The 27688-nt window shown below is 47.2% G+C and overlaps 1 protein-coding gene across 1 annotated transcript in view; it reads left to right on the forward strand.

Annotated features, from left to right (window-relative positions):
- Nucleotides 1-27377, forward strand: part of RBM28 (RNA binding motif protein 28) — a 32969-nt gene extending 5592 nt beyond the window's left edge. The window contains exons 6-19 of the mRNA XM_062203566.1: nt 603-674; nt 1379-1583; nt 1761-1903; nt 4553-4625; nt 9294-9403; nt 12712-12785; nt 13517-13652; nt 14974-15038; nt 17197-17355; nt 20635-20784; nt 21085-21159; nt 23682-23941; nt 24501-24600; nt 26782-27377. Of these exons, the coding sequence (XP_062059550.1) occupies nt 603-674; nt 1379-1583; nt 1761-1903; nt 4553-4625; nt 9294-9403; nt 12712-12785; nt 13517-13652; nt 14974-15038; nt 17197-17355; nt 20635-20784; nt 21085-21159; nt 23682-23941; nt 24501-24600; nt 26782-26916 (1757 nt within the window). The 3' untranslated portion in view covers nt 26917-27377. The remainder of the gene's footprint in view (nt 1-602; nt 675-1378; nt 1584-1760; nt 1904-4552; nt 4626-9293; nt 9404-12711; nt 12786-13516; nt 13653-14973; nt 15039-17196; nt 17356-20634; nt 20785-21084; nt 21160-23681; nt 23942-24500; nt 24601-26781) is intronic.
- Nucleotides 27378-27688: the final 311 nt, after the last annotated feature.

Below are 27688 nucleotides of genomic sequence, written 5' to 3' on the forward strand. Positions count from 1 at the left end.
TCCCTTGTGGGAGGCAGGGGCCCAAGCACTTGAGTTATCACCTGCAGCCTCCCAGGATGTGCAAGTAGCAGGAAGCTGGAACTGGGAGTGGAGCTAGGGCTCAAACCCAAGTACTCTGATGTGGAATGTGGTATGGACATCTCAACCACCATGCCAAACACCCACCCCCTCCCTGGAATAATTGTTACTACTTGCAGGTTGGTGTTTAAGCTCTTCTTTCATGGTTGTAACTGTGATTTATCATGTACTGTGCTTAAAAAGCGGCTAGTTTAGAGATTTCCTAACTTCTGAAAATGGTACAGATTATTCCAAAATCCCAGTTTTGCCTCTTGCTACTCTAATTAGAAACACTGCTTCCTACTCCATCTTATCCCAGGTGTGGTGGCTGGGTAGAAAGGCAGAATTTCTGTTCGTTGAACAAAAGGCTAAGGGTCAAAAAGAGCAGGCAGCCACTGGAAGCTTGAATTAAGGACCAACACTGTCTAAATTGGAAGTTTCGTTGTCTCCACTGGTTCTGTTCTGTCTTTGATGAGTAGGAATTTACTTACAAGGGAGGGTGATGTTGAGGAAAGCCTTTCTGATGCCCCTTTTCTGTTTGACAGGGCGGACAGTGGCTGTGGATTGGGCCGTGGCAAAGGATAAATATAAAGACACACAGTCTGTTTCTGGCCCAGGTAAGTTGTGCTAGTGTTGGGGAGAAGGAGTCTCCTGCTTGTATGTCCTGAGAGTGGGGAACTACTCTGTGCTTACAATAAAATTGTAAGGGGACCTGCTTGTTAGAGTGAAAATGCTGAGCTGGACGGACCGAAAGCGCAGGGTTAATCAAGAAGAGGACAGAGCGTGCAGCAGAGTGCTCGCAGGGATGTGTGTCCATTCAGATCCGCTCCCAAACCACAGGCTCTGCTGAGTGTAAGTCCACCCTGGGCTGTGGATGTGAGGAAGGCCTGAGGTCTCCGTCCCCTCTACTCTCTCTCCTTTCCCAGTTCTTTATAATAGGGAGCAGTGTAGCAGAGAAACTGAAAACCTGAGTTTTTTTAGAAAACAATGGCTTTTAAGCCCTCATGGTCTCAGAAAATAGAACTCAGAGAGGAGAGCTCATGGCTGGGCTCCAGAATGAGCAGGGTGCTGGCTATGGCATACAAGTAGTGGGTTATTGGTGGAGGCCTGGTTGCTACTTCTCTCTTTAGGCTTCTGATGAACCCAATAAACGTTTGTGTTTTTTGCTTTTTTCCTCTCATCTGTTCTCTTGCTATATACAGATTTTACAAAATTCTGTAAAACCAAAGAAACTTGGAACTTGGAGTGTTAGTTACTCCTGTTAAAATAACCTTGCTTTAGTACTCAGTGAATTCCTAACTTTCTTTACCTCTCTCTATAGGTAAGGGGAAAAGCTGTGAACCTAACCTTCCGGAGCCAGTTGAAAAGAGTAGCAGGAAGGAAAAGGATGTAGAAGAGGAAGAAGATGATGACGACGATGAGGGTGAGGACGGTGACGACGACGACGATGACGACGATGATGAGGACGAAGATGAAGAGGAGAGGGAAGATTCCAAGGTGACCAAGGCCGTGCGTGTTCAGAAGAGGTAAGCGGCGCAGCCTGTTGCGAGCCAGCAGAAGAAGAATGGGGGTTGTCTATGAGGGGGAGTGTTCCGTCCCTGTCCCCCTCCCTGTATTGCTCTCTGTGTGTCTGGCCCGTGTGCTGAAGTTACATGGCCCCCTGTGGCAGCTCAGAGCCTTAGCTGTGGACCGTGCCGTTTCAGAGCGGTCAAGAAAACCGTCCCCACAGAAGGCAGTGAAGATGATGCTTCGGATGAGGACAGTGAGCTGGAGGAAGGAGACCGTGTGGGTGGTGGCGAGGACCTGGCTGAGAGTGACGCCAGCGCCGGGGAGCAGGAGGATGAAGGTTTGTCTGGCTCTTCAAGAATGCCTTGCGACTTTCAGTGGGCTCCTTACAAATGTGCAGCTGTTCCACCCTGGCCTCTCCTATTTAAGGACCCTAGGATGTTTGATCAAGTTTGTATCTAAATGCTGAAAAGGAAACCTTTGTATTCTTCTAAAGTTTCTTTCCTCTTCTTTTTTTCTTTCTTTTTTGTTTTTTAAGTGAGTTTGGAGTGGTGTTTGAGGGTTAAGATCCTTTCCTAGGAATATATATATATATATATATATATTTTGACAGGCAGAGTTAGACAGTGAGAGAGAGAGACAGAGAGAAAGGTCTTCCTTCCATTGGTTCACCCCTCAAATGGCCGCTATGGCCGGCGCGCTGCACCGATCCGAAGCCAGGAGCCAGGTGCTTCCTCCTGGTCTCCCACGTGGATGCAGGGCCCAAGGATTTGGGCCATCCTCCACTGTACTCCCGGGCCACAGCAGAGAGCTGGACTGGAAGAGGAGCAACCGGGACAGAATCTGGCGCCCCAACCAGGACTAGAACCTGGGGTACTGGCGCTGCAGGTGGAGGATTAGCCTAGTGAGCTCTTGGCACCGGCCCCTTTCCTAGGAATTTAATACCTAGCTTAACACTCAGGTACAACCTTTCTGTCTTGAATGTCCAAGTCCGAGCTGATTGAATAACTGGATAGACAAGATAGTGCATGTTAAGGCCCAGGTAGATTTTTCCACAACTCCTTTGAGTTAAGAGTGGGATGAAGGACCCTATGGACAGCTCAGGCTGCCGTAACAGAGTCTGGGTGGCTTGAACAGCAGACATTTACTTTCTCTGGTTCTGCAGACAGGAAGTCCCTGATGTTGCACTAGCTGGTGGTGTTCCTGGCGAGCCGCTTCCCGGCTTGCAGACTGCCACTTCCTTGCTGTGTCCTCACGTGGCCTTTCCCATGTGTGCTTGAGGGAGGGGGCAGGAGACGAGCACAGATGAGCTCTGGTCTATCTTGTAAGGACATCAGTCCTTATGACCCCAGGTAGCCTTAATTACTCTCTACAGTTCCAGTCTCTCTTACTGGGGATTAGGGCTTCATTAAATGAGGAGATACCCAATTCAGTCTATAACAAGGACCTCTTAGAGTGTTCTGTAAAACTTACCAATCCGGGTTACTCCCTGTTTTCAACAAGAGGCTCAGCTTATTTGTTGAAGAAGTCAGGCTGTTATAGGACAGAAGATGTTCTGGTACTTTGGTTTTTCTGGGTGGAGGTTTTTATTCAGCTCTATTTATTCTGGTTCCATTTCTGTGGGTCTGGAATGTTGGTTTGACCAGGTAAGAAATCTGAAGAAAATCTGAAGAAATAAGCTTTTTTTTTTAAAAGATTTATTTATTTTATTTGAAAATCAGAGTTACAGAGAGAGGAAGAGACAGAAGGAGCTTCTTCCATCCTCTTCTGGTTCGCTTTCCAGATGGCTGCAATGGCCAGGACTGAGGCAGGCGGAAGCCAGGAACCTGGAGCTTCCTCGAGGTTTCCCACATGGGTGGCGGGGGCCCAAGCGCTTGGGCCATCTTCCACTGCTTTCTCAGGCCACTAGCAGGGAGCTGGATCCAAAGTGGAGCAGCTGGGACATGAGCTGGCACCCATATGGGATGCCCACATTGCAGGCGGTGACTTTACCCACCACGCCACAGTGCCAGACCAGAAATTAGCTTTCCTCATGAGAGGACACCTTACAGTTGAAGAAGCTTTTACACAGGTGGGACTATGAGCCCGTGCATTCTACAGCCCAGGCTCAACTATCTCCATATTATAGGACTAATATATGGTAGTGTGAGAAAGTTAGAAGAGCCTGGTATGGAAAGTCCGTCCACAGTTTGCCAAAGAAACCACTCACTGGTGTTTGTTGTGGAACCTTCCAGAATTTTTCTGTGTCTGTTTAATCATGTATGTCTATTCTTCAGAGCAAATGAGTCTTCCTTGTACTCAGATCCCCAGCCCTTTAGGGCACTTTCCCAATGACAGCCTTCCTGTGAGAGTTTTAATGCATTTATAAACAATGCACATATATATTCACACAAAAAATATGGTGAGCATTTTGCTTATCAAAAATTTCATGTTTTGAAGTTTTAAAATTTTATTATTTGAGAGTCAGAGAAATAGATAGGGGCAGACAGACAGCTCCCATCTGCTCACTCCTCCCCAAATGCTTATAGCCTGCAGACTGAAGCCAGGAGCCAGGAACTCAATCCAGGTCTCCCATGTGAGTGGTAAGGACCTAGTTACTTGAGTTGCTGCCTCCTAAGGTGTGCATTAGCAAGAAGCTACAATCACTAGGCTGTATTATTTTCCCAAGTTGTTCATATTTTATGTTTCCAGAAAATCTACACTGTTACGGTTCTGTAGGGCATATCTTTTCCCCATGCTTTGAAATACTGGATCCATGGATCTTTCTGGTTTTGTCCATCTGTTGGTTAAAGATTATATCTCATTTCCTGTGTGGTGTTTTTATTTAATTGTGAGTGAGTGTGAGCATCTTTTCATATATTTGGTGAATGCCCTTTGTCTATTAAAACATTTTTTTGAAGATTCATACAAGATCTTTTAAGAAGTTCGCTGCTTGTTGAATGGCTTGCGCTAGTCTTTTTCAGTTCGTTGCTTTTTCTCTTTACCTTAGAAGCACAAGTCTCAAAGAAAAAGAAGAGGAAGTTACCCTCTGATGTGAGTGAAGGGAAGACTGTTTTTATCAGGTACACCTTTCTGCCTTGAGAGTTGCTGTTCGTGTTGCATTCGTGGGTCCCACCTCTCCTCCCCCTTTCCCCTCCGCCTCACTTCCTCTCTTCCTCACCTCCTCCTTTTTGGTGCTAGTTTTGTTTCCTAGCCCAGAAATTTAGATGCCTTTATAAAACTTAGCACATTTGATCCTAGGAACATACCAAACAGTGAGAAATGTAGGGGAATCAGAACTATAACACAGAATATAAATAGCAGAGGTCCTGATGTCCTGTCCTCATTTGGCTTTGAAATTGTTTGTAATTGAGGCGGCATCACTGGGACAAATCAAAGCCATTAGAGGGATCTGGTTCTGGCCTTTGCTTTAGGATTGCTGGGGAGGACTGGCACCACTTGTTCCCTGTGAGTTTTCTCTTCATGTCTAACTTATCTTGTAGCAGAGTATCTGGGATAAAGATATCACATCTGTTTCCAGGGAAATGGGTGGGGTAGGAGTCAGGGTGGAGATAGGTTTTTTTGTTTGTTTTTTAAGATTTGTTTATTTGGAAGGCAGAGGGAGAAAGAGGGAAAGACACACAGAGACCTTCCGCCCACTGTTTCACTTCTGAAATGGCTGCAACAGCCGGGGCTGGGCCATACTAAAGCCAGGAGCTTCATCTGGGTCTCCCACGTGGGTGGCAGGGGCAAAGTACTTGGGCCATCTTCTGCTGCTTCCCAAGGCACTTTGCCAGGGAGCTGGATTGAAAGTGAGGCAGCCAGGACTTGAATAGGTGCCCATATGGAATGCCTGCATTGCAGACAATGGCTTAACCTGCTGTGTCCTGGAGATAGGTTTTACCTCATTTTAGTATTGCGGTGTTGGCCCAACTAGCTGCAGTAGATTGGCATTTTCATAGGGCAGTGTATCTTCTTTTTCTTTTTTTAAAGATTTATTTATTTATTTGAAAGTTAGAGTTACACAGAGAGAGTGAGAGGTCTTCCATCCGCTGCTTCACTCCCCAGTTGGACGCAAGGGATGGAGCTATGCCAGGCCAAAGCTAGGAGCCAGGAGCTTCTGGGCCTCCCATGCTGGGTACAGGGGCCCAAGGACTTGGGCCGTCCTCCACTACTTTCCCAGGCTATAGCAGAGAGCTGGATTGGAAGTGGAGCAGCTGGGACTTGAACTGGCACCCATATGGGATGCTGGCACTGCAGGCAGCAGCTTTACCTGCTGCGCCACAGTGCCGGCCCCATTTTTTTTTTTTTTTTTTTTTTTAGATTTATTTATTTATTTGAAAGTTAGAGAGAGAGAGGTCTTTCATCCACTGCTTCACTCCCCTAATTGGCTGCCACGGCCGGAACTATGCCAATCTGAAGCCAGGAGCCAGGAGCTTCTTCTGGGTCTCCCACATGGGTGCAGGGGCCCAAGCACTTGGGCCATCTTCTGCTGCTTTCCCAGGCCTTCCGACCAGAGAGCTGGTCGGAAGTGGAGCAGCCAGGTCTCAAACCGGTGCCCACATGGGATGCCGGTGCTTCAGGCCAGGGCGTTAACCTGCTGCGCCACAGTACTTTCTTAAGTACTATGCACCAGGGTCTGATTTGGGTCTGATTTTAGAGGTATACTTTTATCCTTTTGTACAGTATTTTAAGATGATTTTTTTGGGGGCCGCGCTGTGGTTAAGCCTCTGCCTGTTGGAACAGCATCCCATAAGAGTGCTGGATTAAGTGTTGGCTGTTCCACGTCTGATCCAGCTCCCTGCTGATGACCTGGGAAAGTAGTGGAAGATGGCCTAAGTGGTTGGGCCCCTGTATTTGTGTGGGAGACCTGGAAGAAGCTCCTGGTCCTGGCTTTGGATCAGCTCAGTTCCAGCCATTGTGGCTATTTGGGGAGTGAACTAGTGAATGGAAGACCTCTCTCTGTCTTTTCCTCTCTATATCTATAACTCTACTTCTCAAATAAATAAATCTAAAAAAAAAAAGATTGTTTTACTTGAAAGCATGTCTTTCCATACTTTTTTTTTAAACTGTGTTATTCAGAACCTGTGCAGAGTTAATTTTTATATATCGTTTATTAAAAATTGAATAAAAGTACTTTTATTACTTTTTTTCATCAATATAAATTTCAAAAATACAACTTTGGGATTACATCAGTTTTTCCCCCTATAACCACCCTCCCACCTGCAAACCATCCCATCTCCTACTCCTTCTCCCATCCCATTCTTCATTAAGATTCATTTTTAATTATGTTTATAACTTAGTGTATACTAAGTAAAGATTTCAACAGTTTGCACCCACACAGACACACAAAGTGTAAAGTACCGTTTGATGACTATTTTTACTGTTAATTCTCATAGTACAACACGTTAAGGACAGAGATCCTACATGGGGAGTAAGTGCACAGTGACTCCTGTTGTTGATTTAACAATTGACATTCTTACTTATGATGTCAGTGATCACCTGAGGCTCTTGTCATAAGCTGCCAAGGCTATGGAAGCCTCTTGAGTCCATGAACTCCGACCTTATTTAGACAAGGTCATAATCAAAGTGGAAGTTCTCTCCTTCCTTCAGGGAAAGGTACCTCCTTCTTTGATGGCCCATTCTTTCCACTTTTTCATTTAGCTCATTTAGGTCATTTTTTGCCACAGTGTCTTGGCTTTCCATGCCTGAGAAAGTCTCATGTGCTTTTTAGCCAGATCCAAATGCCTTAAGGGCTGATTCTGAGGCCAGAGTGCTATTTAGGTCATTTGCCATTCTATGAGTCTGCTGTGTATCCTGCTTCCCATGTTGGATCATTCTCTACTTTTTAATTAAATCAATTATTGTTAGCATACACTGGTCTTATTTATTTGTAGAGGACCTACATGCCTAATGAGAAGGAATAAGCTTCATGGTCAGAAGCCTGTGGCTTCAACAGCAAGATTACCATTCCGTATACATCTTTCAATGAATAAAGAACTTAGGGCAACAAATGAATGGGAGAGGAAATAAAAGCGTAGACATACATGATGGGTAAATCAGAAGAAATAGTATAGCTAGGCTGGCTTACTACAGAAAGCTTTTTTTTTTTTTTTTTTAAAGATGTATTTTATTTGAAAGGCAGAGTTAGAGAGAGAAAGAGGCAGGGGCAGAGAGAGAGAGAGAGAGAGAGAGAGAGGTCTTCCATCTGCTGGTTCACTCCCCAAATGGCCGCAATGGCCAGAGCTGCCCCAATCTGAAACCGGGAGCCAGGAGCTTCTTCCAAGTCTCCCATGTGGGTGTAAGGCCTAAGGACTTGGACCATCTTCTACTGCTTTCCCAGGTCATAGCAGGGAGCTGGATTGGAAGTAGAGCAGCCAGGACTCGAACCCACACCCATATGAGATTGCTGGCACTGCAGGTGGTGGCTTTACCCACTACACCATAGCGCTGGCCCCTGGAAAGCTTTTTTAAAAAAACTTGAGTTACTTCATGAAATGGAATCATTTGTAGGGTTATTTATTGAGTATAAAAGGAGTGAAATTGCAGCTGTTTATTAAGATTTGTTTTTCTTACTCCTGGAAGGATGTGCCAGCTGGGGGAATGAGGAATCTACATTACACTATTTAGGAGAACAAAAAATCTCCTTCCAGCATTTTAAAAATCCCCATCAAAAGACTAAGTGCTGGTTGAGTATCCCTTATTCAAAATGCTGAGGACCAGAAGTGTTTACAATTTCAGAGTTTTTTGGATTTTGGAATGCTTACATAGACTTTTCTGTTTGCACATCGCTAATCCAAAAATCTAAAATCCAGAATTCTCCAAAATCTGAAACTTTCTGATTATCCTATTGGTTTTCAAAACATTTTGGATTTTCAGGTTATAGATGCTTAATTTGTAAGGTTGTTTTGTTTTTGTTTTTTGCGTTTAGCCAACAAATTTTTCCAGGTTTGCTTTTGGGTTGTTCTGAAGGATTTTCTTTTCTGATCTGTATAACATTTTAACTGAAAGCTGGAGAGAGAGGTCTTCCTTTATAACACAGAGGAGAAAATGACTATTCAAGAGAGAGAGATTTAACTTTTCTAGGTAGCTTGCCATGAATCTTCTGGCTACAGTAAGAGAAACTAATTTTGGCCATGTTAAATGAGGAAGAGAGTCCGTTGGGTGAATCCTGGGGTAGCTGTCAGAATCGGGGTGGTTCGAGAACAAACCTCAACGGGGGGGGGATGGAAATCCTGACAGTTCTGAGACCCTCACTGCTTGATGCTGGAGCCTGCAGTCTTTTCTTTGGGAGCGCCACCTTTGTAAATAATAATAATAATAACAATAAGGTGTAACATGTCCTGTTAATTGCATTACTCTTAAGTGTACAGCTCTGAATTTCTTTCATGTGTTTGTGGTCATATCTCCATGTAACACTACCAGCTCAAGGTGTGGAACATTTCCAGCACGCCAGAAATGTCCCCCAGGTGGAAATGCTAACATTTTGATGTGATGCTGCATCTACAACTTCTGATCCTTGTAGATGTCTATTTCAAATCTCTGGGGGAGAAGATTAGGTGATACAGGACAGTCAGCTGGGACCAAGGGGCAGAGTCCTGTAACAGAAACCCCCACAAGGGGCCACTGCTGTGTACTGATGCTGTCTCTAAGCAGCAGAGGGTGTTTTTAGGAAGCAATCCACCCAGTTGAAGTCTGCACGCAGGTTTCACTGTTGTAACTGACCCTTCTGTGACTTTATATCTTCTTAGAAACTTGTCCTTTGACTCCGAGGAAGAAGACCTTGGGGAGCTTCTCCAGCAGTTTGGAGATCTTAAATATGTCCGCATCGTCTTGCATCCAGACACAGAACATTCTAAAGGTATTTGCTGCCAGTTGCCCAGGCCCTGAAAAGATGGAGACCCCTGCCATGGGCATTGTCTAGGTTACACAGAGTGTGCATAATGTGGGCCATTCTGAGGGTTGGCAGTGCACGTAGCTCAGGTTTCTGGTGCTGTAGGAGCCCTAGGATGTTCTGAGCTTGTCTCCCATGATGTCTTTATTGGTGCTGCCAGACATGTTTTGTCTCAACTTTTTAAGCCCTTGTTTATTTCCTTTAGGGTAATGAATTCTATTTGTTGTTCTCCTTTGAATTTTTTTTTTTTTTCTCCTTTGAATTTCAAGTGTGATAGTATCTCCTGGGCATTAATCATTCCACATTGCTTGAAATACTAAGATCGGGCCTGCGCTGTGGCGTAGAGGACTAAGCCTCTGCCTGCAATGGTTGTGGTCCCCGCTGCTCCTCTTCCAGTCCAGCTCTCTGCTGTGGCCTGGGAAAGCAGGGGAGGATGGCTCAGGTGCTTGGGCCCCTGCATCTGCATGGGAGACCCAGAGGAGGCTCCTGGCTCCTGGCTTCAGATTGGCCCAGCTCCAGCCATTGCAGCCATTTGGGCAGTGAACCAGTAGATAGAGGACCTTTCTTTCTGTCTCTTCCTCTGTCTATAACTCTTACCTCTCAGATAAATTAAAAAAATAATAAATCAGTAGGATTATTTTGTTCCTGAGCCTTTTTTAAAAAAAAAGATTTATTTATTTATTTGGAAGGCAGAGGCAGAGAGAGAGAGGTCTTCCACCTGCTGGTTCATTCCCAAATGGCTGCATGGCTGGGACTGGGCCAGACCAAAGCCAGGAGCCAGGAGCTTCTTTTAGGTCTCCCACACAGGTACAACAGCTCAAGCACTTGGGCCATCTTCTGCTTTCCCAGGCCACAGCAGAGAGCTAGATTGGAACTGGAGCAGTCAGGACTTGAACTGGTGCCCATATGGAATGCTGGTGCTGCAGGCTGGGGCTTTAACACGCTGCACCACAGCATAGGCCCCACAAGATAGTTTTAATCATTTTTTTTCCTTCATATTTTATCTTTCCTAGCTCATCTTGAACTTTTCTGACACCTGTCATGTCTGTTCATGCAGCCTTGTGCTCCTTTTATGGTTTGCCTTTCTCACTGGGCCGTTTCACAAACTTGAAGAGTTAAATACTTGTTTTTCTGCAGACTTTTAGGGAAATGGGAAGACTGAACCCAGTACTTGCCCTGGGAATGCCAGTGATGAAATTCTTACCTAATGAGTGAGAAACATCCATTTCCTTTCTGTTGGCTAATCTTCCTGTTAGAACATTCCCTCCCCCCATTCTTCTTTTATTGTAGGTATCCTTCCATATCCTCAGGAGACTGGTGCCAGGACCCCTCATGGGTACTGAAATCTGCAAATGCTCAAGTCCTTTGTATAAAATGGCACAGTATTTGCATATAACCGATGAGCATCCTGTGTACTCACACTTAACATCATCATTAGATTACTTGTAATACCTAATACAGTGTAATAATTGTTCTGTATTATTTAGGTGATAATGACAAGATGGAATAGTATTTACATATTCAGTACAGATTTATGTGTTTCCATCAATGTTTTCGATCTGTGCTTGAACCCACTGATGTGGAGCCATCAGATAATGCAGGGCTGACTGCATTGGTTTTCTTCTTTTTAGTATCTGGAAATGCTGTGCTCTTTGGTGGGTGATGGAGAGAGAGACAGCCAGGAAGCACAGTTCTTATCCCTGAGCCCTTTGTTCTGTTCAGGAAGATGCTCACTGACCAGTGCTATAATAGAGGCAGGAGTGGAGGAATGAGGGGATGGGGACACAGGGGGAGGTGCACTCAGCTCTGCTTGGAGGTTGACCTGCCACATGTGTCCCTCTAGTTAGTGTGCTGCTGTTCATTGTTAAAGCCCTGTGAGCTCCAGGAAATATGGCAGTGTTTTCATAAATGAGAGAATATTTAATGTTTAAAGGAATACAAACAAAATATTTTGAAACCATAGTTCTTTTTTTAAAATGACTTTTCTTCTTCTTCTTTTTTTTTTTTTTTTAAGATTTATATATTTATTTGAAAGGCAGAGTTAGAGAGAGAGATCTTCCATCTACTGGTTCACTCCCCAAATGGCTGCAGTGGCCAGGGCTGAGCCAGGCCAAAGCCAGGAGCTTCATCTGGGTCTCCCACATGGACGGCAGGGGCCTAGACACTTGAGCCGTCTTCTTTTGCTTTCCTTGGTACATTAGCATGGAGCTGGATCATAAGTGGAGTAGCCAGGACTTGAACAGCTGCCCACATGGGATGCTGGTATTGCAGATGGTAGCATAACTCACTGTGCCACAGCAGTGGCCCCACGATTTTTCTTTTTGAGAGAGAGAGACACACACAGACTGACAGAGAACTCTCATCTGCTGACTCTCATCAGATGCCTGCTGGGCTGGGCCAGACTAAAGCTAGGAGCCTAGAACCCAATCCAGGTGTCCTACTTGGGTGACGGGGACCCAGGTACTTGAGCTGTCACTTGCTGCCTGCCAGGTGTACATCAGTAGGAAGCTGATAGGCGGGGTGGGGTCAGGACTTGAATCCAGGGACTCTCATGTGGGATGTGGATGTCCTGACGAGCTCCTTAACCACTAGGCCAGACACTCGCCCCATTTCTTTGTTGAATCTACTTTATACACTTTTTTTTTCCTCTGCTTATAATGGCTTTTTTTTTTTTTTTTTTGCCAGTACTAGAAATTTGGATGGGTTGATTGACCCTGCATCTAACCAACAAAAGGCATACCCTGTAGATTCTAGAGCATGAGCCAAGGATTGAGCGCATGGCTTTCCGATTTCCTGACAGTGTTCGTGTGATAGAGACCAAGGGCTTTAACTCCAGGAGGCAGATCTGCTGTTATCTGATGCCTCCCCAGTGACTGAGACAGTGAGATCTGTAATTAATTTCAGGGTTACGTGGTTCCTGCCTCGTTTTTTAGTTCTGTAGTAGGCACTTGGTAGGTGATGCTAAAATAAGTGGGAGGCTGGACTTTCTCCAGCATTTCATGTGGATATATCTTGTTAAGTAGAGAGATGATGAGACTGAAGTCCTAAGAAGCATTAGAGGTGAAGGAAGCAATGGTGAAATTTCACTGAGACAAAGTGACTATCAGTTCCTGACATAGTACCTGACTCAGTGCCGAGCTCCTTGTACTTAAAAAGTGGATGCTGCCTATCCCTACCCCACCCACTGGGTGTCAAGCTGCGACTTGGAGTATTGCCTTTGGCTTCCTGGTAGCCATGGGAGTTGGAGACTTCACTTAACTTTGTGTCTTGTGTAGGTTGCGCATTTGCCCAGTTCACGACTCAAGAAGCTGCTCAGAAGTGCCTAGCAGCTGCTTCTCCAGAGGCTGAGGTAGGAAAGACATGTCCTTTACCCTGTGTCTAGGAGAGGGTGGCTCTCAGGGCCATCTGACGTTTACATGAAGCCTTGTTATTGTTATTATCAGTAATAATAGCATTTAGTGAGCACTTTGTGTAGGCACTGAGCTTTATTGCATTACCTATTTAATCACTGTATCAGCCCTGTGAAGTCTGTAGAATTAGCCCTGGATTTCATAGGTGAAGAATCAGGTCGAGTAATGTATCTGAATTTACCGATGGCCGTCTGTGTGTCCGCCTCTATCCTAGACCGAGGACATGAAAGACTGAGCCAAGAAGGTAGTAAGGCTGTGTTTCACGTGGAGTAAATGTTTGAGAGAGAAAGTGGGTGATGGAGAATTTTTCTGTGTGTGTAAAATGTTTTAAGTTATTCTGTATTGCCATTATCCCATAAATTCTCATAAGTAGACAATGCTGTACTACTTTATTAGCTTTCTTAAGATTACTAAAAATTTTATTGCAGATCATTTTCCTCAGTTTGGGCCTACTTTGGAAACTAATCAGTTCCCATGAAGTAAATTATTTTCTACTCTAAGTATACATGTGGCCTTCTCACAGCTGTGCAGCGCTTGTGAGGTTCAGTGATCCACTCGTAGCCACTGGTGGGACTCAGATTCCATAACACACTGGTTCCCTCTCCTTGGTATTCCTTGTCCTTAGTTTCTACTTGTGTATCTTAAGAGAGACGTTGCCATCTCGTAACAGGGTGGTGGGCTTAAATTGGACGGCCGACAGCTCAAGGTTGACCTGGCAGTAACCCGTGATGAGGCTGCAAAGCTTCGGACAAAGAAAGTGAAGAAGCCGACTGGAACCCGGAACCTTTATCTGGCCCGAGAAGGCTGTGAGTACTGCAAGGGAGACATGAACCTGGCTTCTAAGTGGCTGGCCCCGTGCCCTGACAGTGATCCAGGAATGCTGTGTTTTGAAGCATGTTTCAAATTAAAAACCCAAATGTCCTATTTAACAGTGTTACACATGTTGTTATCCCGCTTTAGTGGCTGTGGCTTCCCGCTAGGAGCGATCACCCATTTTTGGGATTAGTCAGTCTTGTTCTCCTTTCTGCCTGGTTGCCTTCAGACCTTTCCATTAGAGGTTTGGCAAGGCAAACAGGGAAGAAAACGCAAATTACCTTTGCCTCTTGTCATCATTTCTAATAAGAGGTTTTCTGAAGGAGTTGAAAAGTATGACTTAAATTACTCTTGGATTGTTTATGGATGGAAATGTGTATGCTATCCCTTTCCCATAATGGCAGAAGGATCATCAGAAATTAGCTTCAAGTTAAATAACCGCTCCTTCCCAGTCACAGTATTTATCAGCTTACTGCCTGCCCAGCTGCACAGTCGGGGCTGGTGATGCTACTCCATTAGCCTTTGATATTGGGCGTCTGCGGCAGTGTAATTGTTTTCCAGACTGGCTCATCTCACTGCTGAGTTTTGCCCCCTCCCCAGTACGTGAGCAGCAGTGAGATTCCAGGGGCAGATTACAGGTGGAACATTTTGTATTCTTTTTTTCTTTTTTACTATTTACTTTATTTGAAAGGCAGAGTTACAGAGAGGCAGAGGCAGAGAGAGAAAGTCTTCCATCTGCTGGTTCACTTCCCAGTTGGCCATAACGTCCGGAGCTGAGCCGATCCGAAGCCAGGAGCCAGGAGCCCCCTCCAGGTCTCCCATGTGGGTGCAGGGGCCCAAGGATCTGGGCCATCATCTGCCTTCCCAGGCCATAGCAGAGAGCTGAATCAGAAGTGGAGCAGCCAGGACTTCAGCCGGTGACCATATGGGATGCTGGCACTGCAGGCAGTGGCTTTACCTGCTGCGCCACAGCGCTGGCCCCTATTTTGCATTCTAAATGCTGAAAATATCCTTAATTTCAGGATTTCCTCCAGACCTTTCCGTCTGACTGCTTATGTCCATGAAGCTTCTGTGAGGGAAGAGAAGGAAAAGAGGAATAAAATCCCCAAATGTTGAGAGTTTTAGTCCTTGAGAGCAGCTCTGAGCCCAGCTTAGCCCTGTAGCCTATTTCTGGATCTAACCAAATGCCACCATGTCCTGGCCAACAGAGTCCTCTGGGCCCGTACAGAGTTTGCATCATTCAACTCACATTCCTCCTGTTGCTCAATGAGAATCCCCTTGGTGATGTCTTGGCCTTTTTCCCTCTTTCTGCAGTGATTCGTGCTGGGACGAAGGCTGCCGAGGGTGTGAGTGCTGCTGACATGGCCAAGAGAGAACGGGTGAGCAGATAAGGCCCAGCCGTGAGGTTCTGCGTGACTTCTGAGTTCAGTAAAAAGCAGTTAGTGAGTGCTAGCTGTGCTTGTCCGAGAGCCATGTCTAGGTTACAGAGCCTTCTCACTGTGTTTCACATGGGTGGAACAGCAAGTGACCCACCTACACACTTAGAGGCTAGCCAGTATAAACCCCGGGTAATGTCAGAAAGCCCAGTCTGGACTGGAGTTATTAGGGAAGGGAAGAGACACAGGTCTTGGAAGGGATTCCTGTCTTCAAGTTGTAAAATCATTTTAGGAGAAGTCCGTGTTATAGGAGTTTCCCCTGTTAGCTGGTACTGTTAATGTCCCTTTGCTGCTGGGTAGTGGTGGTTCCCAATAAGTTTTACTTTTTCCCATGTAGCTTACATCCCAGAAGCTAAGCCAGTCTAGCATGGTGAAGATGCATAACCATTAACAGAATTAACTGTGGAACCTGGAAGTGGAGAAGATGCTGAACAGGGGCGACATGCTGACAGCAGAGGCAGTGTGTCCTTCACCCCACATGCATCCCAGACTAGCTCTCGACTGTTTGGGTAGTGAGCATCTGGAAATCATGATATGTGGGGTGCATTGTGTCCTGCTTTTCTGACCATAGTGCAATAAGGACTTATTTAATTTGAGAGCTAATTTTGCTAGCACAGAGCTCACTAGCCTAGATGTGTGCGTTACAGACTCACAGCAGGCACAGCTTTTTCTAAGAGCAAAGTAGCCTGTTGAACCTTGACGTGATACCCACTTTGGCTGTCCCTTTAATCCTCTCTTCCAGAGTGTGTATTCTGTGATCTGGTGGGAACTTTTACCAGATAAGAAGCAGCGAGTCTGAGAAGACTTGATAAGAGGAAATAATTAATTGTAAACTATTTTCTCCCCACCTCGTTTCAAAAAACAAATTAGGAGATGTCATCCGTCATCTCATTCCAGAGAGGATGTCTGCGGCAGTGTGGTCACTGGCATTCGATTGCCTCAGGGTGGCAGAATGGGGACAGGACAGTGCCCCTTCCAGTGTTCAAGTCCCATTTCCTTTCAGAAGAACTGGGTCATGTTTGAGTTGGGAAGATGAGAACTGATGGTAGCCTCATTGTGATTTGCTGTGTACTCTGGGCCAGCTTGCTTTTTAAAAATTATTTTTTATTTTTTATTATTATTTTTTTTGACAGGCAGAGTGGACAGTGAGAGAGAGAGACAGAGAGGAAGGTCTTCCTTTTTTCCGTTGGTTCTCCCCACAATGGCTGCTGCGGCCGGCGCACCATGCTGATCTGAAGCCAGGAGCCAGGTGCTTCTCCTGGTCTCCCATGGGGTGCAGGGCCCAAGCACTTGGGCCATACTCCACTTCCCTCCCGGGCCACAGCAGAGAGCTGGACTGGAAGAGGAGCGACCGGGACAGAATCCGGCACCCTGACCGGGACTAGAACCTGGTGTGCCAGCGCCGCAAGGTGGAGGATTAGCCTATTGAGCCACGGCGCCAGCCTTTTATTTTTTAAAATTCAGATTTATTTATTTGTAAGGCAGAGTTAGGTAGGGGGTAGGGTAGGGAGACAGAGGGAGATCTTCCATACACTGGTTCACTCCACAAATGGCCACAACGACCAGGGGCGGGCCAGGCTGAAGCCAGGAGCCTGGAACTCCATCTGGGTCTCCCACATGGGTGGCAAGGGCCCAACAACTTGGGTCATCTTTGGCTTTCCCGGGTGCATTAGCAGGGAGCTGAATCAGAAGTGGAGCAGCTGGGACTTGAACCCATGCCCATGCGGGATGACAGTGGACCAGCTTTTGAGCTAGGAATTTTTTTCTGTTATTTCATTTTGACCTCACATTAGTGCTAAAAGACTCATATTATATGTGGATCTGCAGTTCCATTTTATAGGTGGAAAACTGAGGCTTAAAATGTCTTGTAACTTCTCCATTTAGAGATGATTTTGTGACTCAGCTCTGACTCCAGAGCCATGGTCTTGCTGGCCCACATGTTGCCTGCATGAACCTATGCTGGGCATTATACAGCTGCAGGGGGGACAGTTGTTTCCCTTTCTCTAGGTGTGGTTAGAGTAGGTGGGGTCGTGGTGCTTTTGCTTAGGAGAATTGCTAACTTGCCTTTTCTCAGGGTGTTAACAGTGTGTTATTCTCTTAGTTTGAGCTACTGAAACACCAGAAACTCAAGGACCAGAATATCTTCGTCTCTCGGACCAGGCTCTGCCTGCACAACCTGCCAAAGGCTGTGGACGACACACAGCTCAGGAAGCTGCTGCTCAGTGCCACTAGAGGCGAGAAGGGGGTGCGCATCAAGGAGGTGAGAACTGGCCCTGCTCGGTCAGAACTGGGCTCCTCCTGGGTCAGAGTGAGCATCTGTTTCAGACACTGGTGCCAGCAGAGCCGTAGATTTTCTTCTGGACTCATTGTCAGCAGGCAAGGTGGAGTTCAGCAGTTTTCTTGTTTTTCTTCTAAGAACTGTCTTTCGCCTCTAACCAGATTGCAGCAGACTCTGAGGAAGTCTCTGTCCGCAAGAGTCCGTCTGTTAAGTGTCTCAGTGTTCTAACTAGGCATTGACATGTGAGTTTTCTTGCAGAGAAAATAATCTGGGTGCTTTACTCTTCAGAAGAGCCGTTTACTGCCAGGTAGTTTTGCCTGTGGTAAGAATGCTCAGTGCCCTGGGCTGAGCACATAAAGCCACGCGGGTCTTTATCAGTTGCATTAGGCTCTGTGTGAGTACCGAAACCTCTCCTAGGCCCCTGCTGTGCCCCGTGTGTGTGGTTGCACTTGTTATTGCACTGACCTGAAATTGTCAGTCCTTTCTCCCCATCAGACGGAGCTCTTCGAGGGCTGACATTCTCCTCCTTTCTTGGCGTAGTACCTGATACACAGCAATCCCTAATTGGAATTTTGTTCATTTAAATGAGGGACAGAGAGACAGACACAAAGAGAAAGAGAGCTCCCATCCACTGGTTTACTCCCCAGATAATCGCACTGGCCAGGGCCGGAGCCTGGGCTGAAGCCGGGAGCTGGAAACTCAATCCCATGAGTCACAGGAACACAACTATTTGAGTTATCACCACTGCTTCCCAGCATCTGTGGAAGCAGGAAGCTGGAGCCAGGAGTCAAACCAGGTACTCCAGCATGAGACGTAGGTGGTTTTACTGCTAGGCTAAGTGTCTGCCCCAGGATTTGTTTGAAAAGTACCATTGCCAGTGTTTGAAGCCTACTTTGCTCTGTTTCGTCACCATAAACTGTTTTGATCCCTGGAAGCCCCTTCAAAATGTCTGTGTTGGTATTTGGGAAATTTTGTGAGAGAATATGAATAGATCAGCACGTATCTCATGCCACTCTTAGTAAAATGGCTCAATTTGTTACTGACATAGGAATCAGTTGTCTATCTGTATCCACTTCCATGTACATTTAATATCTGTGCATTTAAACCTATCAATTCAGAAAAATTTATGTGTGTTTACAGTATTTGCATTAGATTGAATTTTTCTCTTAATTCTTTTTTTTTTTTTAAAGATTTATTTTATTTATTTGAAAGACAGAGTTACAGTGAGAGCTAGAGACAGAGAGGTCTTCTATCCGCTGGTTCACTACCCAGCTGGCTGCAACGGCCAGAGCTGTGCTGATCTGAAGCCAGGAGCCAGGAGCTTCCTCCGGGTCTCCCACATGGGTGCAGGGGTCCAAGGACTTGGGCCATCTTCCACTGCTTTCCCAGGGCATAGCGGAGAGCTGGATCAGAAGAGGAGCAGCCCTTACTAGAACCGGTGCCCATATGGGATGCCGGCACCTCAGGCCAGGGCTTTAACCCACTGTGGCACAGCGCCAGCTCCTCTTAATTCTTTTTTTTTTTTCTTTTTTTTTTTTTTTTGACAGGCAGAGTGGACAGTGAGAGAGAGAGACAGAGAGAAAGGTCTTCCTTTGATGTTGGTTCACCCTCCAATGGCCGCCGCGGTCGATGCGCTGCAGCTGGCGCACTGCGCTGACCCAAAGGCAGGAGCCAGGTGCTTCTGGTCTCCCATGTGGGTGCAGGGCCCAAGGACTTGGGCCATCCTCCACTGCACTCCCTGGCCACAGCAGAGAGCTGGCCTGGAAGGGGGCAACTGGGACAGAATCCGGCACCCCGACTGGGACTAGAACCCGGTGTGCCGGCGCCGCAAAGCGGAGGATTAGCCTATTGAACCGCGGTGCCAGCCTTAATTCTTTTTTTAAAGATTATTTATTTGAAAGACAGAGTTGAGGGCAGCAGGGGGAGGCAGATCTTCAATCCCCTGGTTCACTCCTCAAGTGTCTGCAACAGCCAGGGCTGGGCCAGGCCAAAGCCAGGAACCTGGAGCTCCATCCAGATCTCCAGGGTGGGTGGCAGGGGCCCAAGCACTTGGGCCGTCTTCTGCTACTTTCCCAGGCTCATTGGCAGGGAGCTGGATTGGAAGTAGAGCAGCTCAAACTTGCACTTACTCTCTGTGACTCTGCCTCTCAAGTAAATAAATGAATTTTTTTTTTTTTTTTAAATATGTTTTTGAAAGAACAGAGAGGGAGGGCAACAAACAAAGAGGGACACACACACACACACACACACAGAGATATCTTCCATCCACTGATTCACATCCTCAAATGGCCATAACAGCCAGATCTGGGGCCATGCTGAAGCCAGGAGTCAGGAGCTCTGTCCTGGTCTCTCACTTGGGTGACAGTGGCCCAAGTACTTGGGTCACCTTCTGCTGTCTCTCCAGGTACATTAGCAGGAAGCTGGATTGGAACTGGAGTGGCCAGGACTAAAGCCGCGCTCCAGTATGGGATGCCGGTACCTCAAGTGGCGGCTTAATCTGTGCCCCACGCTGGGTAGTAGGCACCCAGAGAGTAGGCGTGTAGAGGACAGAAACCTCACTGAGTGCCTTCCTGACAGTGCAAGGCTTGGCGTAGATACTGGACGTAAACCAAAGGTAGCATCCAGTTGTCCCCAGTGCTTAACTCCTCCATTACAAGGGCATGACAGCTTCCATGAGTGGTAGCGTATAAACATGATCAGTTTCCTGAAAGTATCTTTCCGTATCTCAATTTGCTAGGATTCCTACTATATCCAGCTGAACAATTTTGGGAAAATTCATGCCAGAGTAGATTGGACTTCCAAGCAGAGCTGAAACCTTGTCCTGCATGGTAGGAAGGCTCTTTCCTACCCTGCAATGCATTTCTTATTTGAAGCCAGCAGGCATTCTTCCTTTTTCAGTAGTTTCCTTCCTAGGAGCTTTCTTCTGCGCTAAGATCCACTGTCTCCATCCTCACAGTCACTTGTTACAAAGCTTAGAATAACATACCTCCCAACTTGTATGTCTTGTGAACAGGTGGCTCTTCGAAGTTTTCCTTGGGCGGTTTTATTTTATTGTATGCTTATTTGTAGATGTGCGTCGATGCCTGTAAACTGTTCGGGGTAGGTGTACTCTAATAAGATGGGCACTCCTAAGTGTTACTCTGGTACAATATAATTGACGACTGTGTTTCCGTCACCTGATTTCTTACAGAATCTGTTACAGCAGCTCACGCCAGGCAAGACTTCTTGCTCTGAATGACTGTTTTCTTACTCTACTCCTAGTGCAGGGTGATGCGAGACCTGAGAGGCGCCCACGGGGCAGCGAAGGGCCAATCCCTGGGCTACGCCTTTGCGGAGTTCCAAGAACATGAGCATGCGCTGGGAGCGCTCCGCCACATCAACAACAACCCCGACATCTTCGGGCCTCAGAAGGTGAGCCTCGCCCCGGGAGGTCCGTCCCTGTGGCCACTCGCCTTCACGCCGTGTCCTCCCACGTTTGAATGGCGGGAAGAGTGGCAAGTGTGGATGGGAAGGGGGGTGAGCGGTGGGTCCAGGTGATAAGGGGATGAGAGGGAACTGTTTTAGAGAGGCTGCTTGCGAAAGTGGCCCTTCCCTTCAAGAGGTGAGCACTGCAGAAGAAGAGAAAAGGAGTGGCGGTGGGGGACCGCTCGGCGTGCTGGCCTCAGAGCTTCAGGAGTCTAATGAATGATGTCCTGTTTCCCCCCGCTGCAGAGGCCGATAGTGGAGTTCTCCTTGGAGGACCGGAGAAAGCTTAAAATGAAGGAACTGAGGACGCAGCGCAGCCTGGTACGGAGCTTTCGGCGCCCCTTTTTCCGAAGGATGTGCTGCAACTTCTGATTGGTTCAGTTTGTGATTCTGCGCCAGGAAAGCTGTTTTTTTGTTACCCTCTTCCTAATACTCTCCAGGCTGTGTCTCCTTTGGTGGCCCATTTGTGACAGAAGGGAGAGGACGGGGAGGAGAAGCAGACCCCCGTTACTGCCCCGGCGGTTCTTGTGCAGTGTTTGGTGATGATGGGTGTCACGATCAGTGGGCAGCCTGAGGTTTCACAGTACCTGTCATTGCCGGCTGCCCTCTCTTTAATTCTCGTTTCATCTCCTGTGGTGCCTGGGAGTTTTGGTCCTGTTTTGAATCTACTGCGGTGTAGAGGGCAGAGCAAAGGCACGCTCGTGTTCAGACTCTGGCTCTGCTTGTCCTTTGGCACATTGTTACCTCTCTGAACTTCAGTGTAAATGGCTGAAAGATCTAAGCGTCCCATGTTGCTGAGGCTTAAATGAGATACCGCATGTCACTGCCTAGCATAGCGCGTGGCTACACCATGGTCCAGTACTCATTTTCTTTTTTTTTTTTTTTTTTTTTAATTTTTAATTTATTTTTTTTTTTGACAGGCAGAGTGGACAGTGAGAGAGAGACAGAGAGGAAGGTCTTCCTTTATGCCGTTGGTTCACCCTCCAATGGCCGCCGCGGTAGCGCGCTGCGGCCGGCCCACCGCGCTGATCCGATGGCGGGAGCCAGGTGCTTCTCCTGGTCTCCCATGGGGTGCAGGGCCCAAGCACTTGGGCCATCCTCCACTGCACTCCCGGGCCACAGCAGAGAGCTGGCCTGGAAGAGGGGCAACCGGGACAGGATCGGTGCCCCGACCGGGACTAGAACCCGGTGTGCCGGCGCCGCAAGGCGGAGGATTAGCCTAGTGAGCCGCGGCGCCGGCTCAGTACTCATTTTCTTATCCATCGTCCTCCAGGACACACAGGCCAGATTACTCTAGATTCCATAACTCTCTCAGCTCTCATCACCTTGCACAAATAGCAGCCGTTTGTAGTCTTGGTGTGTGCCTAGAGCATGGCCAAGAGGTGAGTATTCCAGTGGCTAAGACAATGGTTCTGGCTGGGAAGCCCTGGGATCTGGCTGTTGTTCGAGGCAGCTTTGTTCCAGATAATGGAATTGTTGCTGCCGATAGCCGTGGCTTCAAGGGGGTTCTGAAGCTCGCAGCCTTCTTAACCATCCAGATTGCGTCACTTGTTGCCTCCGCTGCTCTTACATGCAGATGCTGTTCTTGTGAATTGTCCTTCTCTCTGACTCACTCTCCATACTCAGATGGCCCTTCCTCAAGTCCTTCTCCCTCTTGTCTGGAAAGGGATAAGCCCTTGTCACTTGGACTCTTATGAATTCCCTGACACCATCTTGGTTTCTGCTGTGTGTTGCAGGTGTGTCTCACGTCTCCACGAGGCAATAAGTCCCGAGAGGGAAACACTCTGTTCTCTGCTTTTGTGTTGTCGCCACTCATCAACAGACAGGCATGTAGTGGGCGTTGCTTCTGTCGGTGAACCTGTCTGGATTTTGATGATGAAAGGGCAAAATGATGCACTTGTTACATTCATTTCACTTGAATCTTTTCCTTCCACCTCAGTGCAAGTAAATCTGGAAGATTCTTTGTGTCTTCCCGCAGCAGCACTTCCCTGTCGTCCTCACTTCATTTATTCGGTCTCTCGTGCTCTTCTGTTATGTCCGTCCGAGCTTCTGGCGTGGCGTTTTCTTCTCTGAGGAAGTGTGTGGTGGTTCCTGCAAGGCGGGTGTGCGGGAGACTGCCTCCGTTCCGGCCTGTCTGACAAAGCCTGTGTTTCTCCTGCGCCTTTGAAGGGTTAGGTCATTGGAAATAGAATTCTAGGTTGATGATTTTGGTTTTCATTCAAAACTTAAATATCCCTCTGCCCACTCTGCTTGATTTCATAGTTTCTGAAGAGAAATTGCACAGAATCTTGTCCTTACTCATCTATAAATAAGACTTTTCCCACCTTGGCTTCTTCCATGATTTTGCCTTTGATTTTCTCCAATGTGACTCTGATAGGTGTAGCGTTGGGGGTGGGGGAGGGGAGTTTATCACTGCGATAAATTCCCTGAGCTCCTAGATCTGTTGTTTAACGTCTGATTTTGAAAAATTCCTTTTATTAAGGATTTTAGTTCAAATGTCTCTTTAGCTTCTTTCTTTCTTCTTCTGGTATTCTCTTCCATGTATGTTCTACCTTGTGTAATTGTCCCCTGCTGCTGGCTTTTGAGTCTGGGGTGAGCACCCCCCCCCCCCTCGTTGTGTGTTAAGGGAGAGAAGTGGCTGTGTTGTGCCCCCACTCAGTAGCTGTCTGTTACTGTGCTGTGCTCTGTGAGTCACTTGGCTTCACTCCACTGTAGTCTCCAACTGTGTGGAGGACAAAACCCCCTTCTTTCACCAGGCTCCCATCAAGCTCCTCCTCTGTTGAGTATTTTCCACAAACACACCTCGTCCTGAAACCAGGTGGCTTGTTTCTTGCTTTCTGCAGCAAAAAATGAAATCCAAGCCTTCAACCAATGAGCCCCAGAAAGAGCCGCCAGAGCCTGCAAAAGGCAAGCAGCAGCAGAAGGGAGCTCAGGATCGCGCCGTGGAACACAGCAAGCCACCCCCCAAGCAGAAGGGGAAGGCAGGCTCTACTAACTGGATGGGATTCCAGACCAAGGAGGAAGTGGAGCAGGTGGAGCTGCCCGATGGGAAGAAGAGAAGAAAGGTCCTGGCGCTTCCCTCGCACCGAGGCCCCAAGATCAGGTGAGCTGCAGGTCTGTCTTTGCTTAGCTCTCTTCCTCCTTGTGGCATTTGCTGGATGAAAGGGATGCTGAGTGCTGTGCCAGACCCGTAAGGAAGGGGAATACATACACAGTCCCTGCAACAGGGGAGGTGGCGCCCTTGGACCAAAGGTCACTGGCAGAGGGGATCTTGGAGCAGCCTTCCAGGCAGGCTTTTGTGCTGTTTGTCCCCTGTCTTCCCCTGTCGGCTGAGGCCACATACTTGATGTTCATGTAGTTTCTGTTTGGGGCAACAGGTCAGTGCTATGTAAAATAGTCAATTTTTACAGAATATTTGTTAAACAAATGAAGATCTTTTAGATTCTCATGAGGTCTTAAACAAACATAAAAAGCAAAAACAATAAGCCTACAAATGTTGAGCCATAGCACAGTCTGTGGCAGTATCGCTCTTTAGAATGACTTAACCTGTCACGGGCTTAGAGAGAGCCAGTGTGTAGAAAGGCATTTTCTCTTGGCCTGAGACAACTTATGGGTGCCATGTTGAGAAGGGACGCAGGCTGACACTCGCCATCTTATTTCAGGTTACGGGACAAAGGCAAGGTGAAGTCCCTCCCTCCCAAAAAGCCCAGGCCCCAGGTAAACCAGCTGAAGCAAGAGAAGCAGCAGTATTCTTCTAAGCAGGTGAGTTGTGCCGGGCATCCATCTTTGCGATGGCGAGGTCCCTGGGCTGGCAGCCACTGTCCTACCTTGGCTAGTTGAGCAAAATGAAAGGCCTCAGGAAAGTGAAGAGAGAAGCAAATCAAACTGCCATCTGTCGCTCTGCTGTGACAGTCCCCTAGTCCCCGTGCGTGCTTCCCCCACTGGAGCATATGAAAGCAAGCCCCCCTGCACGTGTAAGTACGCCTCCTGTGTGTGGCAGATCGGTCGCTCAGGGAAGCCTCAGAGTGCCTCTCTGATTGACCAGGCTGTAGCACACTCAGTATGCCATTCTCATGTCTGCTGAAATGAGTAAGAAGCCATTAATATCATCTAGTACACAGCCATTGTGAAATTGCCTCAGTTGCCTCAAAAGCATCTTTTATGCTTGGATACTGCCAGTCAGGTCCCCAACAGAGTCCACAGATTATGTTTGTTTTTTAGGATTCTGCACTGCTTTTTCAGTCTAGAGTCTAGCCACTTGTTCCCGCCACCACCACCCTTTTTTCCATGCTGTTAATTTGCCTTCAGAATGCATTCCATTCCGATGGAGCTGCCAGCTTCCTTGTGCTGCCATTTGCCTTGTTTCTTCTGTGACATCTCATGTGCCTATCAATCGGTATGGAGTCGAAAGAGTTGATCAAGTTCAGTTTTCTTGCCAAGAGTGTTTCATAGGTAATCCCTTGTGTTTCCTTCCATCATGTATGGCACGTCATACCTGTCATACCTGGTTGCCCACTTGGCCTGATCCTAGGGCTTAGGGACCATCTGTCTTAGCCCTTCACTTATAAAGGTTTCCCCCATCAATCTTCCACCTAGTGGCTTTAGCATCCATTGATGAGTGTTATACAAATCCACTATTTCATTACTATAGAAGGGTGATTTTCTCTGATTTTTTTTTTTTTTAATTTATTTATTTGAGAGACAGAGTTACAGACAGAGAGAAGGAGAGACAGAGGTCTTCCATCCTCTGGTCTACTCCCCAAATGGCCACAATAGCCGGAGCTGAACTGATCAGAAGCCAGGAGCCAGGAGCTTCTTCCAGGTCTCCCATGTGGGAGCAAGGGCCCAAGCCTTGGGCCATCTTTTACTGCTTTCCCAGGGCATAAGCAGAGAGCTGGATCAGAAGAGGAGCAGCTGGGACGTGAACTAGTGCCCAGGTGGGATGTTGGAGCTGCAGGTGGAGACTTAGCCTACTACACCACAACGCCAGCCCCTCTATCTTTTTACATTTTTAAGTAGAATTCTAGAAAGGAGAATCGTCCCTTATCAACTATTTGGTTGCCATAAGATAGTATAGGAAAGGCAAAACAAATGCTTTTCCCCTCTCTGTATCAGTTTCCAGAGTAAATAGCTATGGTTGTCTACTTCCTTGGTGACCAGAGTTTTTTAGTGCTGTGACACGTTCCAGTCGAAGGCCATTGTTCCCTTGCCGTGTGTTGGCAGCTGAAGCCCCGGCAGGGCGGTTCCCGAGTCTTCTGATGCGCTCTTGTCTTTGGCAGTGTCCTTGCTTGTTTCTGAAATGCACACCTGGTTTTTCGTAATAACATCTTCCCTGAACCTGGAAAGACGCCTCACACGACAGGATGTCCCACACTCATCTATGGATTTCTTTTCTAGTCCTGGCATTAGGCATTTTCCCAAGGAACCCCAATTCCTTTCAGTAGAAAATTGCGTCCAGCTTCTTGAGCAAGTAAGGTCAGACTTTCTCCTCTTTCCTAGTTTCCCTTAAGGTACAAAGAAGCATTTGGTTCCCATCCTACTCGAGAAATCTGTCTCTGGCAAATCTGTAACCCTGCACTATTATAGGAAACCTATCTCTGAAATCCCATGGGTAGTATTCTTGGTAAAGCATGCAAGAATGCTTAAACCCGAGGCTGACTCATCCGGAGCGACATTAAAGTGAACTTTTGGTAGCTGGAGTGAGAGAGGCCCCCGAGCGCCAGATAACACTCTGGTTGGCCCTGTACTCACGCAGCTGTGGCCCAGTTTCCTGCCAGTGGACGGTGCCTCTTGGACTTGCGTCTCCAACTGCTCACTGGAAATCTGCCTCTTTCTTGTGGACCTTGGTATCTGTGCCTGCTTGTGTTCTCCCCAAGGTGGTCTGCGAGAAGGGGGTATTCAGTGTTTGAAGTGGATTATCTCGTGTTTCCTTTTTATTTGTAGGTTCCTAAGAAGAAAGCTAAGGGAAACAAGGCAGAAATCCACTTCAACCGGCTGGTCGAACAGTATAAACAGAAACTCCTGGGGCCTTCCAGTGGGGCACCCCTGGCCAAGAGGAGCAAGTGGTTTGACAGTTGACGACATCAGCAGGCTATACGCCTTGCTGAAGCTCCGGGCCTCCCCTCTTCGTGGCTCTTCCTGAGGGCAAGAAGATGCTGAGGGCGCGGCCACCTGCCATGAGGCTCCCCGGGCTGTGCACATCTGAACTTGGGCCCTGCCTCCAGTGCGTGGTTGGTTAGCCACAGTGACAGACCCGAAAACGTCATGGTCCTTGTGTATTGTCCAGAGTGTTTTGTGAAGTTTTGTCTTCAATTATCCATTTTATTCTGTGTTTCTCAAATGGGGACAATTGTGAAAAGCATTCTGGAGTGATGAATTTTTTAAGAAGTCTGTTTGGTTAAGCATCTTCTCTAAATGAAATGTTTAGCTTTTTAAATAACAGATTATCATTTCTAATATAGGTGAATCCTGTATTACTTGTGAATGTTTTTGATGTGCCTAACTAATTCAGCTAATAACACCTAGGTACCAGACCATTGACCAAGTAAGAGCAGAGCAAAGTGATTTCAAACCTAACGCAGCAGGTGGGAGACATTGGAAAGTAATTGAGGGCAGAGAGGCCTGGCGGGTGTGTGTGTGTGTGTGTGTGTGTGTGTGAGGGGGTTAAGAGGGTTATTGCTGGTGGTTACTTTTAGCTGGTTTGCAGTGGCTCATAGACCCTGGCCTGGCCGGCAATGGCCTGCGTTTCCCTCAGAGGGCACCTCCTCTCAGGGACTTGGAGGGCTCGTGGGTGTGGCAGAGAAAGTGGGGAGCAGGAGGCCCAGGCTCTCAGCTCATTGCCATCGGGGCT

Source organism: Lepus europaeus, chromosome 1 (genome assembly GCF_033115175.1).
Source record: "Lepus europaeus isolate LE1 chromosome 1, mLepTim1.pri, whole genome shotgun sequence".
NCBI classification, from domain to species: domain Eukaryota; kingdom Metazoa; phylum Chordata; class Mammalia; order Lagomorpha; family Leporidae; genus Lepus; species Lepus europaeus.